The sequence below is a fragment of the Callithrix jacchus genome, chromosome 10, assembly GCF_049354715.1.
Source record: "Callithrix jacchus isolate 240 chromosome 10, calJac240_pri, whole genome shotgun sequence".
In the NCBI taxonomy this organism is placed as follows: Eukaryota; Metazoa; Chordata; class Mammalia; order Primates; family Cebidae; genus Callithrix; species Callithrix jacchus.
Genome location: NC_133511.1, coordinates 121350625 through 121363816, shown reverse-complemented (window position 1 = coordinate 121363816; position 13192 = coordinate 121350625). Strand labels below are relative to the sequence as shown.

The window sequence follows — 13192 nt, the reverse complement described above, 5'->3', positions numbered from 1 at the left end:
ACCTATGCTTGAGGGGCGGAGCCTAGCGCGCCTTCGCGAGGGGGGAGGTGCTGCCCCTTCCCTCTGTCCCCTTCCCCCCAAGCGACACCAACTGGGCACTCGAACTATAGACCCAGTAGCCCCACAGAGCTGCGGAACTCTTGGTGGGTGAAGCCGACCTAAAACATTGAAGATGCCCTGGATTGCGAGTCCCGGAAGGTAGGGCCGATAGGGCCCGGACGGAGAAAGCTCAAGGTCACTGCGGTGACCGAATGAAGGTCATGGGGAAGGGCGGGGCCCCGTGCGTCTGCCTCACGCGGGCTGCCATGCACTGACTCACGGATCATGCGTTGACTCTTTTATTTCTTTAGGACTCAAATTTCACTCAGATGGGGTCAGGCTGGGATTTGGGGACCTGTCATGGCACTGGGCTGGTTCGGGTCTGCCCGAGCCCAGGGTGTCCTTCTCAATCAAGTACAGCTTCTTGCTCCGGCGCTTCTTGAGCCCCTCGATGTATTGCTGCAGCTCCTGGGTCAGGAGGTGGTCCCTGCCGATCCCTAACCGGTAGCCTAGGAGGAGGGCAGAGCTCGGGTCAAGGCAGTGAGCACCTGCAAGGTCTCCCCATCAGCAGGCACCGCAGGTGTGGTTTGAAGAACTGCCGATGATTGGGGGTAGCAGCAGCACAGGGCACTCAGGTCTGTGTTCACTTGGGAAACTTTTGACTCTTTAAGGGTGCTGAGGATGGATGAGGTGGAGGATGGATGAGGTCGAGGCTAGGGAAGACGTTGCAGGCCTGAACTGGGACGGTGGTAGCGAGCAGTTTGCCCACCTTCTGGACCAGCCATCCACTCTAAGCCATCAGCCAGCCCTCTATCACTGCTGGGCTTTCGACCCCAGCAAAAGAAGTTCACCCAAATAACCCACTGTCCAAAGGCGCCTCACAGCCAGAGGGAGTCGAGGCCACACCAAGCCTGTCATCTTACTGGGCAGGTGGAGAAACAGCCACAGAAAAGCCTCCCTCAGCTAGAGAGGGGCTGTGCCCAGCCTGGAGCCCAGGCCTCTGACCATCACCATATCCCCTCCTGGGTCTTCCTGTGCCCAGTCCCTTAGCTTTTAACTTTTATGGGGCCCTTGGAATACTCATGAGTGCCAAGGGCACAGACAAAACATAAGGCAGCCTGAAACCCCTCCCCCCCGGGCCCCAGCCCTGCAAAATCAACCAGAAGCTGTGGTGGGAGCTCACTCCAGAGGGCTTCGGTGAGGACTTCCAGAGCTTCATTCTCCATGAGTTCCATCAGGGGCAGTGGCAGCTGGAGAAGCAACAAGAGGTTTAGGCCTCCAGGGGACTTCATCTCTGCCCACAGATGAAATGCCCCACCTGCTCCCTATGGCCCCTAAACCCCCTAGCAGCCTCCCTGCCCCTCCACCCTGCCAATCACCCTCAACTGGCCTATCCCCTACTCCACTGAAACTCCCAGTCTCCCTGGCCCCTCCAACCCTGTTCTGCTGCTCTGCCCAGTAGGCTCGATGGGGTATGTGCTTCGCAATATCGAGCGATGACGTTGAAGAAGACTTTTCTGGGAAAAGAGAAAAAAGGGTCAGTCATCTGCAGACTCCTGGGCCTTCCCTGGAGCAGAGGAGATGGGCAGGCACCTGGTGGGAGGGAGTGGCCCTCAGAGATCTGCTGCTAGTGCAGCTTTGGGTCAGCATGGGACAGAGGTTACAAGCCTGGGCTTTAGAGTCCCACCCACCTGGTTCCAGTTTTGACTGCCCCACAGTGTGGCACTTAGGACCAGTGACTGACACTCTCTGACCCTCAAGTTCTTCATCAGGAAAATGGGGTAATAAGAATAGCTCTTCATGGAGGTTGTGAAGTTTGAAGGTGACAATGCAGGGGAAGCCTGGTGCCTGGCACACAGCTAGTGCTCAATATGTGCCCATTGTTACTGGTTGTGATTCTCTGAAGTGGGTTGGGGGTGCCAGACAGTGCTCAGCATGTGGCAGGGGCTTAGAAATTGTAACCAGCAACTGACTAATGGAAAGATGAACACCTCCTCAACCAGCGCAAATCCTCAGACAAGGAGTTAACTCTTGCAACTGGCCAGATGATTCCATTAAAAACACAGCTTTCCCTGGGCATGGTGGCTCACGCTTGTCATCCTAATACTTTGGGAAGCCAAGTGAGACAAGCCTGGGCAACATGGCAAAATTTTCTCTACAAAAAAAAAAAGATTTGAGACAGTGTTTCGCTCTCGTTACCCAGGCTGGAGTGCAATGGCGTGATCTCGGCTCACCCCAACCTCCGCCTCCTGGGTTCAAGCAATTCTCCTGCCTCAGCCTCCTGAGTAGCTGGGATTACAGGCACGCGCCACCACGCCCAGCTAATTTTTGTATTTTTAGTAGAGACGGGGTTTCACCATGTTCACCAGGATGGTCTCCATCTCTTGACCTCGTGATCCACCCTCCTTGGCCTCCCAAAGTGCTGGGATTACAGGCGTGAGCCACCGCGCCCGACCTCAAAAAAATTTTTTTAATTAGCTGAGCAGGGTGGTGCCGGCCCATCTTCCAAGCTCGGGGTGGTGGGGGTGGGGAGGGTGGCTGAGGTTGGAGGATCGCTTGAGCCTAGGAGTTTGAGACTCCAGTGAGCTATGATCACAACACTGCACTCCAGCCTGGGTGACAAAGCAGGACCCCGTCTCTAAAAAAACATAAAAAGGCCGGGCACAGTGGATCAGGCCTGTAATGCCAGCACTTTGGGGGACCAAGACAGGCGGATCACTTGAGGTCAGCAGTTCGAGACCAGTCTGGGCAACATGGTGAAACTCCGTCTCTACTAAAAATACAAAAATTAGCTGGGCGTGGTGGCGCGCGCCTATAATCCCAGCTACTCGGGAGGCGGAGGTTGCAGTGAGCAGAGATTGCGCCATTACACTCCAGTCTGGGCGACAGAGTGAGACTGTCTCAAAAAAAATAAGCGGTAGGCGGGAGGATCACTTGAACTGCAGTGAGCTATAATCGCACCACTGCACTCCAACCAGCCTGGGCGACAGTGCGAGATGCTGCCTCAAAAACAAAACAAAAAACCCCGCAGGTCCTACCACGGGGTCTTTGCGCAATTTACTTAGTGAGTCCTTCCCGGGACTCCGCGCGCGACGACCGAAAGGCCTGTTACAACGCCTGCCCGGGAGGAGGCGCTCCAAGAATGCCTGGCGGATTCGACGGGCGAAGATGCGCGCTGGCGCCTCTCCCAGGGAATCCTAGAAACTTGGATCCCATCAGCTTCCCCCCCCCCCCCGCCATTTTACAGCTCCGGACATTGAGTCCCTGACCAGCCTCTTGCCCCGCGGGCGCCCACTGCATACTGACCGGCCTTGATCTCGGATGCGGTGTCCTCCTTCCCTTCATTGATTTCCATGGAGCTGCTGCGGCGCAGCTTCCGGCTGGCCTTGTCCCCCTCGTCCAACGAGCGGCGCCCCTGGCCGTACCAGCCGCGGGTGTGGCTGATGCTGCGGCCCTCCGCGTCAAAGTTCCCGCAGACGTCGGACAGCGGCGTGTTCAGCTCGGACTGCGACAGCGTGGCCGTGGTCCACAGGTCCCGAATGTCGCTGTACAGGCTCTCCTTGCTCTCCTTGTCCGAGCCATGGCGGTCCGAAGGCTTGAGCGACACCTGTGGGCCACATACAACGAGAGAAGCCAGGGGTCGCGGGTGGCTGGGGCGGGAAGGAAGGGCGGGCTGGGGGCGGGGATCTGAGCCGGGCCCGGGCTGGGGCCCCGTCGAGCGTGAGGTTGGGTGGGGGCTGCGGGAAGCCCAGGCTGAGTAAGAAATCGCGCCACAGCCCGTGTCGGACCAGGAGTGGGTTGGGAGCTGACAAGGTAAGGGGCACGGGGAGAGGTCTTACTTTCGAAGGCTTTTCCTCCATGGTTCTGCCCCTACGGACCCAGACGCCACAGGCCTCGGGACGAGGAGGAGGAGGGGTCAACGTTCCAGAAACAGGGCGGGGCAGGGTCTCTCGCGCCAGGAGAGTTCAAACGACAGCCCTCCACGCGAGAGGCCGTTTTCTCTCTCCTGCCTCTATCCCGCCCCGCACCCCGCACGCCCAGTGTGTGTGCGGAGGCTGGAGACGCGAGGCCCATCCCGGCTGATCCCCACGCGGGACCCTACCCAGCCGCCTCCATGCAGTGACGCAGGCCTGAGCCCAGTCGAGAGGGCCGAGACCTGACAGACCTGGGTGCCTGGGACCCTCGGCCTGGGGGTCACGGGAGGCCAGAGGTGCCCCCACTGTGTGGCCCGAGGAAAGCACTCCCACACCCACTCGCGTCCGGGAGCGCTCACGCCCGCAGCGGTGCAGACCGTTTTCATTTATTGATGCAGGCTTTGAGGCACAGTCGTGAGGTGCTGTGAGGGACATGCCCGCCCAGGGCAGCGACACAGAAAGCCTTGGGGGATCTGGAGATGGATGGAAGTGAGGAAAGGGCCGGGCCCGGGGGGCGGCAGAAAGGCAAACGTCGCCCCTTCCCCAGGCTTGAGTCCCATGGAAAGAGAGCTCTTTGGTCAAACAAGCCAAGCATGCCGGGGAGCAGGAACGAAGCCCTTGCGAGGCCCGGGCCGGGGATCCTGCCCCTACACCGGCACGTCTTTGTCTCGGGGACGCCCGGGGCCACGGGGCCGCACGGGCTTCCTGGGGGGATTGGGGCGGCGGCGACCCCGAGGCGCGCGGGGCAGGGGGCAGCCGCGCTCGCTCTGAGTGTCCGAGGACTCATCGATGAAGGCCAGGTTCTCGCTGGGATAATCCAGGGCCGAGGCTGTGGGCGGCGAAGGGGGCTGAGCCTTCTCTGGGGGCGAAGGGGATCGGGGCCTGACCAGCGGCTGCGCTGGACAGGGCGGTGGAGGCAGCAGTGGCCGCTCCTTCTCCAGCGGAGGGGCTGCGGGCCCAGCTCGCTGGGTCACACGCGCCGTCACCGTGCCAGTCCAGCTGGCAGCCTGCGCCGTGAGGCCACCCATCTGCACAGAGAGGAAGCAGCCCTCGACTGGAGCTCTTAGACTATCCTCCGAGCCCCCCGGGAACCTGCCCCTTCACCAGCAGGGATCAAGCCCCAACCCTCCTTTCTGCCTGGCTCTCCAGCCTAGGCAAAATCCAAATCGCCCAGCTAAATATGAATTTCACAGAAACAAAATTTTAGCTGAATATATCTCATGCAATTCTTGGGACATGCTTTATATTGAAATTGCATTATTTATTTGAAACTCAAATTTAACTGAGCTTATTTATTTATTTGGTGAGACCAGGGCTCACTCTGTCCCCCAGGCTGGAGTGCAGTGGTGCAATCATGACTCACTGCAGCTGTGACCGCCCCTGGCTCAAGTGATCCTCTCACCTCAGCCTCCTGAGTAGCTGGGACTACAGGAACACACCACCACTCCAGGCTAATTTTTTTTTATTTTCTAGAGGCAGGATCTCACCCTGTTGCCCTGTCTGGCTTTCTGCATTTTTTATTTGCTAAATCTGGCAATCCTACCCATGAGGGCAGAGGTGAAGTTACCCACACATGTATACCCCTGTGTTCCCTTCAGGGCACACACAGAGGCTCCCTCGGCCCCTGCCTCAGGGGCCCAAGCCCTGGAAGGAAGACAGCCTGCACGACCCCCTGCTAGGGTACAGCACATTTGCACCACAGTGTGTAGGCGCAGTGCCAACCCAGGGGCGCCTACCTCTGCCCGAGTGCGGCGGGACACTACTCGCAGCCAGTTCCCGATGGTGGTGAGCACTGAGGCGAAGTAAGCCAGGCCGAGCAGGATCCAGAACCACACCAGTGGCTGGTAGGCTGGAGAGTCCTGCCTGGGGTCCGCGCCTGGGATACCACCAGTGAAGGCGGAAAGACTTGGACTTGGAAGAAGGCTGTGAACCCCGGTTCACTGCCCCCTCCCCAGCTCCTGGAGAGGACCTCCCCTCCCTAGGTCAATGGGGATGTACTTAAGTGTGTAAGTGCAGGTAGGAACACGAGTGGTGTGCATGAGTTGAAAGTGTACAAGATGAAAGCGTGCGAGAAAAGGGGTGCCCTGTGCAAGAATGTGACACGTGTGAGGGGTGCATTTGACATATGTGTGAGTGTGCATGGGCCTCAGGCATATAAGAATGTGAGGGTGCATGAAGGCGCTGGCATGTGTGCAGGAATGTGATGGTGCATTCCATGATGGATGCAGGGGTCAGAGCTACCACATGGGATTTGGAGGGAAAGGCCAGAGTGCGGAGCCCTGAACAGGAATTAGGTAGATGGGAAAGTGCAGCACCAGAAGGGCGGCCTCACCGGCCACATAGTCGCCAAAGCCCACGGTGGTAAGCGTCACTATGACAAAGTAGATGGCCTCCAGCTTGCTCCAGTCTTCCATATAGCAGAACACGAACGTGGGTGTGAGGACAAAGAGCAGGCAGCCGATCAGCAGGAAGAGCATCGCCGACAGCACTCGCACTAGCTCCGGTGGCACGTGCCACTTCTGCGGGGAGGGGCAGTAGGCAGGACCCAGGAGACACCAACCATCCCCACTCCCATACTACCCACTCCCACCCCCCAGGAGTCTGTGGGGAGGCTTATGGTCTAGGAGACGTGCTCATGTGCCAGGGACGTGGGGAAGGGTAGCCAGAGCCCAGCACAAGGGCAGGCAGGGCATGGAGCAGCTCACCAGGAAGATGGCTTCAATGTGACCGATGCCACGGCGCAGGGAGGAGCCCAGCCGGTCCCCAACCCCTGCCAGTAGGATCCCAAACAGCGGAATCCCCACCAGCGCATAAAAGATGCAGAAGAGGCGCCCAGCATCTGTGCGCAGGGCCACATTGCCATAGCCTGGGCAGAGGGGCGATGCAGGAAGTCTAGGGACTGCCTGGGACCCCTCCGTCTCCCTGCACCTTCCCCCATGAGGAGGCTCCTTGCCCGCCCCCACATGCCAATCCCCTCCCCCACCGATGGTGGTGATGATGGTCCCCGAGAAAAAGAAGGCGCTGCCCAGGTCCCAGGCTGAGTGGCTGCTGTTACTGGTCGAGTTGGTTTCTGGGTCTGCACCCCCTCCCAGGGCATCAGCCACCTCCTGTGGGATAAGGTGCAGAAGGAGGAGCTTCAGTTTTCCCTCCTGCTTAGGCCAACTCGTGGCCCCTCCAGTCTCTAGGGTGGCTCCCTCCCTGCTCCTCGGGGTTCTCCCCTTCCCTCTGGTCTCCCAGGAGGCAGTCCCTTATGGCAGAGGATGCAAACTGGGTCCAGTCTACCTACAGGCAAGTTTGTTTGACCTCTACAATGTTTGAGAAACATTTGTGGCATCTGGCCCCTAATTTCAGGAAACAGAGTTCCAATTTTACCAATTTTACCATGGTCAGGAGCACAGACCCTGGGACCAGGCTGCCTGGGTTCAAATCTTGGTGCTATGGGACCTTGGGCAAATTAACTCTCTGGCCTCAGTTTTGACATCTCTCAAGTGGGGATAATAGTGACAGCATCTGCCTCCCAGATTTGTTGTGAACTGGCAACAAAGTAAGCACTGACTGTTAGTAAGTTAGCAAGCAGTGCCTGCACCCTGTGCTTCCAGCTTTGAACCCACCACTCCCATTGCACCTACGGAAGCTGACTTTGAGTCCCTTTCCTTAGAAAATCTCATGAAAGCTAGGGACTTTCTCTCCAGGAAGGTTTATATGCCATGAAATTTTGCTTCCAACATTGAGGAAGTTCATAGGCACACACATAAACACAAACATCACACCCCTGCCGAAGTCCAAGCCAAGCCTTGCTGCATTGTAAATAATATTTAGTGAACACCTCTCAATAAGTATTATTTTTTTCAGGCTAGTCAAGTGAAGCAGTGGGAGTGGAGAAAGAGGGAAGAAATCTGTAACTGTTATGACACCACTGTACTTGCACCAGCTGATACAGATTACTAAATGAATATAATGTCTCTATTTGGACTTCTCCCCCTCTCACCAGCATGCAGATCCCGTGGGCAGGGTCTATTTGGAGAGTGCTTGCCCTAAGTGAGAGGAAGCCAGAGCAGCACAGAAACAAGGCATAAGAAGGAAGTCTGTGGGGCATATCCTAAAGCGCCCCTCCTAATGTGGCTCCTCAACGCCCTCCTAGCTCCCCACTCCCTGCCTAAACTCCCCAGGCCAGCATTCAAGCCCTTTTTTTTTTTCTTTTTTGAGACAGAGTCTCGCTCTGTTGACAGGCTGGAGTACAGTGGCGTGATCTCAGCTCACTGTAACTTCCCGCCTCCCTGGTTCAAGCGATTCTCCTGCCTCAGCTTTCCGAGTAGCTGGGACTACAGGCACACACCACCACACTCAGCTAATTTTTGCTTTTTTTTTTTTGGAGGCAGAGTTTTGCTCTTGTCGCCCAGGCTGGAGTGCAATGGTGAGATCTTGGCCACAACCTCTACCTCCCGGGTTTAAGCAATTCTCCTGCCTCAGCCTCCTGAGAATTTTTGCATTTTTAGTAAAGACTAAGATGCATGTTGGCCAGGATAGTCTTGATCTCTTGACCTCGTGATCCGCCCACCTTGGCCTCCCAAAGTGCTGGGATTACAGGCGTGAGCCACCGCGCCTGGCCTTGAGCCCTTTTTTTCAAACTGGTCCCGACCTTCCGCCCCCAGTCTTCTCCTGGGACTCCAATTTGGCACCCCATGTTACAGCCACCTTCACCCCAGATTTTCTGAGATATTTCCAGTTTCTGTATAAAAAAGCAAGAAAAGAAATAGCTAAAAGTTATTTAGTATGTATTTTGCAACACTTTTCCCATAAATTCATGACTTCAGGGAAAAATCCTTCGTCATTCTGTGTATTCTAATTTTTGCTTCAAATGACTAGGCACCTGCTAACTCCAGGTTCTGCAAAACGCCCTGGAACTTTCCTGCTTCCACGCCTTTGCTCATGCTGCCTCTCCGCATGGGCGTCTCTTGCCCCTGGTCTCTACACTCTACCCCTGTTGCCTGGTGCATTTGAATTGCCAGCTTCTCCCTCAGGCCCCTGCCATCCCCCTCCTCGTCCCCAGCACCTAGCTCAAGGCCCACACAATTGGTGCTTAACAGAAAAAGGGAAACTTCCTTTCCACTGAATCCTATAGTGATCTCTGACCATGGATCTGTCCCCTCACCTATATGTGACACCTTCCGAGGCAGACCCAGTGTCTGATCCACCCCAATATCCCCTTGGCGTATAACACTACAGCACCTAGAACACAGTAGGTGCACAATTGCTGCACAACTAATTCAGGGAGTGAATCTTACTGTGGAAGAGAAATAAAGCCGCTGTCACCCCACCCTTCTAGGTCCTGTCTCTCCTTTTCTTCCTTCTTATCCAGGAAAAAAGCAATTCCATTGTGAGGACAAACTAGGTCAGATTCCCTCCCTCCCTCCCTCCCTCTGCCCTGTAGTCCAGCCAGACACATTCTTCCCAGGCCTCTCTGAACCTCCGATGGCATTCTGGAAGTGTCAGAGACAATGTTGGGTGGTCTGTGTCCCAGCCCCACCCCACACTCATCTCTGCCCTGAGTCCTGCTACCTTGGGAATCAGCTGGAACACTGAGGCCTCCGTGCCAACAGCCCCTCCCTCCACAAAGAACAGGCAGGGAACAAAGGGTACTGTTCAATGTTAAGTAATAGACATGAATTTATTAAAGCTAAATCTTAATTTTTTTGAATGACAGTGACTCCGAAATCAGAGAAAGCAACAGAGGTGCTTGCCTGACTGTACCCCCGAAGGCTGCAGCCCAACACTTGCTTGAGTCACTGGTTGGAGGCCGACCAGAAGTGCCTCGGGGAACCCTGAAGCGCCCCACTTCTCCCCACAAGGTAAGCATGCATCATGGGGGGAAGGGGTGCCTGACCTGCCATCCCTGGTGGCATGGATCCTGGAACCCTCTGAAATCATCTGCATACGTTCATATGCACTCTTTTCCAGGGGGAGGGGGTGAGTTCACTATGTTCTTGGCTTTTCTAAGGTGCATGACTCCAAAAATGTATGGAGACCGGTGTAAGTAGAGTTGCCAGATTTAGCAAACAAAAATATTGCACGGATGGACTTGTATTAAAAAGGTAATTGTGGGCCAGGCTCAGTGACTCAGGCCTTCAATCCCAGCATTCTGGGAGGCCGAGGTGGGTGGATCACTTGAGGTCAGGAGTTCGAGACCAGCCTGGCCAACATGGTGAAACCCCGTCTCTACTAAAAATACAAAAATTAGCCAGGCGTGGTGATGCATGCCTGTAATTTCAGCTGCTCAGGAGGCTGAGGTAGGAGAATCTCTTGAATCTGGGAGGGAGACGTTGCTGTGAGCTGAGAGTAAGCGACTGCACTCCAAGCTGGGCAACACAGGGAGACTCCATCTCAAAAAAAATAAAAAGGCATCTGTGGTCTAACTGTAATTCACATTTAAATAATAGTCCTGGATCTTATGTGGCAATCTACACCGGTGAGACCTGTGCAAATGTAACATTCGCTATGGCCATTCACTCATTCATTCATTCATTTCCCCCTTATCCCACCTCCATCACACTCTGAAGGAGACATCGTACACAGTCCTATGCCAGGCCCTCCAGGGAAAACAAATGACCCCACAACTGCCCTATTGAAAACACAGAGACCTGGACCCCAGCCTCTGCCCCACAGCCTCCCGCTGCATCCCGACCTCAGGGATACTGGTCTGAAAGCAGCACCAGCACAGGGTCTCACTGGCACGCAGCCAGTGCCAGGGGTGATGGGTGACAGCTGAAGGGGCTGTGGCTCACCCACGCACCTTGATGAGGAGGCCCAGCTCCTGGTCGCTCACACACGGATGGGCCCTCAGGAACTTCTCTCGGACCTCCCCCAGCTCCCTCTGGGCCTGTTGCTCGTGGGGCTGCTCCAGGGCCCGGAACACCAGGGCACCAGACACCAAGTAGAGCAAGACCAGCGCCAGCAGGGCCAGGAGCGTGGTGCTGCGCATGGCGCGCCCAGGGGCTGGGCCAGTTCCACTGCCCGCCTGGAGGGGCTGGGCTGGGGGCTCCTGGGGAGCTGTCGTCACTGCGGGCAAAACCAGGGATTCTGGGGTCACTGAGTTGGCCTGACACCCACACCCTCCTCCTCGATCCCCTACACACCCAAAGATCCAGAAAGCCCCCAGCCGCACTGTCCACAGATATCCCTCTGGCTGGACACACCCAGCCCCCTCCCATCTCCAGCCTCCCCCTTACCTCCGCTGCCCGGCTCCCGGGTGAGGGAGGAGAAGAGGGCACCGGGAAGGGAAAGAAAGGCGAGTGGGAGGCCGAAAGAACCTAAGCCTGCCTAGGGGGAAGCGGGGCGAGCAAGGATATGTGGGGAGCTTGGCGAGGTTCGGGAACTGGCCCTCAAGGAAGAGGCTGAGGGGCTCAGAGGCGTCCGAAGGGAAACCCGGAGGAGAGGCCGGACCGCGCAGGGCGGGGACAGGGGAATGGCGGGTCTCGGCTCTCCCGCTGCAGCATCTCCGCGGCTTTTCCATCCCCTCTCGCCTCGCTCTGCTTCCCGGCTGTCCCTCCAGGATGCCCCCGCGCCCCACCGGGCTTTCGAGGAACCCAAGAGCGGGTCCTGGCAGCTGCGCACAGGCGAGGAGGGGTGCGGGAGACGCCCAGTTCCCAGAAGAAGCGGGGCGGGGGTCCTCAAAGGCCACACCCGGGCGGCAGCCACCGGGACAGCTGTCAGCCCGGGACCGCGGGCGGCGGCGCCCACGCGCACACACGCCCCGGCACGCGCCGCCCCGCACGGGCACAAAGACCCGCGCGCCCACGCTCCACCCCGAGGCTGCAGAGCCGCGCCGCCCAGCTGCACGCACGCACCCCACCTGCACACTCCGCAGACGCCCCGGCACTCCCGGCCCCCACAGGCGTGCGGGCCTCGCTAGGGCACCCAGAGCCCACGCACACGAGTGCGGACACTCGCGTGGAGACGCCAGACCGCAGGGCCACCTAGCAGCGCCCGCCGCTCGCTCCCACCGCCTCCCCCCGCGTCGGCACAGCGACGCCTGCCTCGGAGCCTGACGGGCGGCGGGACCCCAGCCACACCACTCCCGGAGGCGCCCACACGTGGGAGGTGGGCACCCCACCGGCCCGTCGCCCCCTGGTCGCCCCTGCCCCGGAGTCCTGCCCGCACCGCAGAGCCCACCCCGCACTTACTGTCTGCCCCGCTGCGGTTGCGGCTGCGGCCCGGGCTCCCGCACGGCCTCGCCGGTGCCGACTGGGCCGCGGAGGCGGCAGGGGCGGAGCGGCCGGCCGCCGGGGCTGGGACCCCCCCTCCCGCCGGCAGAAGCCCCCCTCTTCCCGCAGTTAACCCTTCCAGTGCCGCGTTTCCCTCCGTGCCGCGCCCTCGCCGCCAGCGCCACCCCAAGCCCTTTACCTGCGGCCGCCGGGCTCCCCGGTCCCGGCCAGTCCCGGGAGGTGGGTGGCAGAGGAGCCGGAGAGGGGTTGCAGCTGGGGTCAGCCTTCTAGTCTTGGACCGGAGCCCAGTGTGGCCAGCGGCAGGGCCCCAACCTGGGCATCAGTTGGCCCACCTCTCCAGACAGGCACCACGCTAATCTGGCATCTCCCACGCCCATTACGGGATCGAGAAGGGCCCGTATCTCTCCGCCCCTGGGGACAGCTTGGCCCTTGGGCTCAGCACTCATGAGGGACAAACCCGCGGGACAAAAGCGTGGGGGAAACCCGGTGAGGCCACCTGGAATTGGCCGACGTGGAGGTTGGGACCCACCTCTGGGGAGTCGCTGCTGGAGCACCTCCTGCCCCCACTCCAGTGTTTGGCCCTCTCCCTGCTCCCTCCCCCAGCTTTTGGTCCTCACTTCCATGCCCAGAAGTCAGCCCCAGAAGGCTGGAGCTGGAGCTGCCAGCAGATCCCAGCATGGCAGTGGTGCCAGCATCCGCTCTCCCACTGCCTGAACACCCAGGCCCTGGCTAGTCCCGAACTTGCCCCACCCTGTTCTCACCCACTTTACAACCTTTGATCTCTCCAAAGACCCTCTGGTGCCTGCTGGAGTCCTCAGCCCTCCTGGTGGATGGCATTCAGCCTGGGCTTTAAGGCTGACCACCCCCTACTGGTAGGGAACCTGGACAGGTCACCGAACTCTGGAGGCTCCCTGTTCCCACTTACAGAAAAGGGATGACTGATCATCACTTGGGGGTGCTGTTCTGGGCATGAAGGAGGTCAGTGTTTAGAAATGCTCAAAACAGAGGCTGGCACGC

General features: G+C 58.4%; 3 protein-coding genes across 13 annotated transcripts in view; 1 reads left to right on the top strand and 2 right to left on the bottom strand.

The window, feature by feature from the left end:
* Positions 1 to 324: 324 nt before the first annotated feature.
* On the bottom strand, positions 325 to 3928 carry CATSPERZ (catsper channel auxiliary subunit zeta). Its single transcript, XM_009008403.5, has 5 exons — positions 3879 to 3928; positions 3346 to 3646; positions 1477 to 1556; positions 1223 to 1289; positions 325 to 548 (listed from the first exon to the last, which is right to left on the bottom strand). The coding sequence occupies exons 1-5, from the start codon at positions 3897 to 3899 to the stop codon at positions 361 to 363; spliced, it is 657 nt and encodes a 218-aa protein (XP_009006651.1). The 5' UTR covers positions 3900 to 3928; the 3' UTR covers positions 325 to 360.
* The window catches only part of BAD (BCL2 associated agonist of cell death), a 31016-nt gene continuing 21552 nt past the window's right edge, over positions 3729 to 13192 (top strand). Inside the window, exons 1-2 of the mRNA XM_078341289.1 lie at positions 3729 to 3852; positions 9658 to 9802. The gene's annotated coding sequence lies outside the window, so the exon portion shown is untranslated. The remainder of the gene's footprint in view (positions 3853 to 9657; positions 9803 to 13192) is intronic.
* Positions 4295 to 12534, bottom strand: KCNK4 (potassium two pore domain channel subfamily K member 4). Of its 11 annotated transcripts, none has more exons than XM_078341265.1 (8): positions 12354 to 12534; positions 10744 to 11009; positions 8512 to 8682; positions 6937 to 7060; positions 6659 to 6819; positions 6286 to 6472; positions 5690 to 5829; positions 4295 to 4981 (listed from the first exon to the last, which is right to left on the bottom strand). In XM_078341265.1, the coding sequence occupies exons 2-8, from the start codon at positions 10930 to 10932 to the stop codon at positions 4601 to 4603; spliced, it is 1353 nt and encodes a 450-aa protein (XP_078197391.1). In that variant the 5' UTR covers positions 10933 to 11009; positions 12354 to 12534; the 3' UTR covers positions 4295 to 4600. The 11 variants fall into 11 exon arrangements, with proteins under 11 accessions (XP_078197391.1, XP_035119010.1, XP_078197392.1 ...); XM_035263119.3 differs by lacking the exon at positions 12354 to 12534 and adding an exon at positions 12134 to 12196; XM_078341266.1 differs by lacking the exon at positions 12354 to 12534 and adding an exon at positions 11180 to 11951.

What these genes read in the sequence shown, in the direction of transcription:
- CATSPERZ (XM_009008403.5), bottom strand. Translation starts at nt 3,899, where the DNA reads ATGGAGGAAAAGCCTTCGAAA. An exon ending in GGGCAGAGCAGCAGAACAGG is followed by an intron (nt 1,290 to 1,476) that starts GTTGGAGGGGCC and finishes TTGCTTCTCCAG; the next exon opens with CTGCCACTGCCCCTGATGGA. An exon ending in CCTCACCGAAGCCCTCTGGA is followed by an intron (nt 549 to 1,222) that starts GTGAGCTCCCAC and finishes CCCTCCTCCTAG; the next exon opens with GCTACCGGTTAGGGATCGGC.
- KCNK4 (XM_035263119.3), bottom strand. An exon ending in ACATTGAAGCCATCTTCCTG is followed by an intron (nt 6,473 to 6,658) that starts GTGAGCTGCTCC and finishes CCCTCCCCGCAG; the next exon opens with AAGTGGCACGTGCCACCGGA. An exon ending in CTTTGGCGACTATGTGGCCG is followed by an intron (nt 5,830 to 6,285) that starts GTGAGGCCGCCC and finishes GTGGTATCCCAG; the next exon opens with GCGCGGACCCCAGGCAGGAC.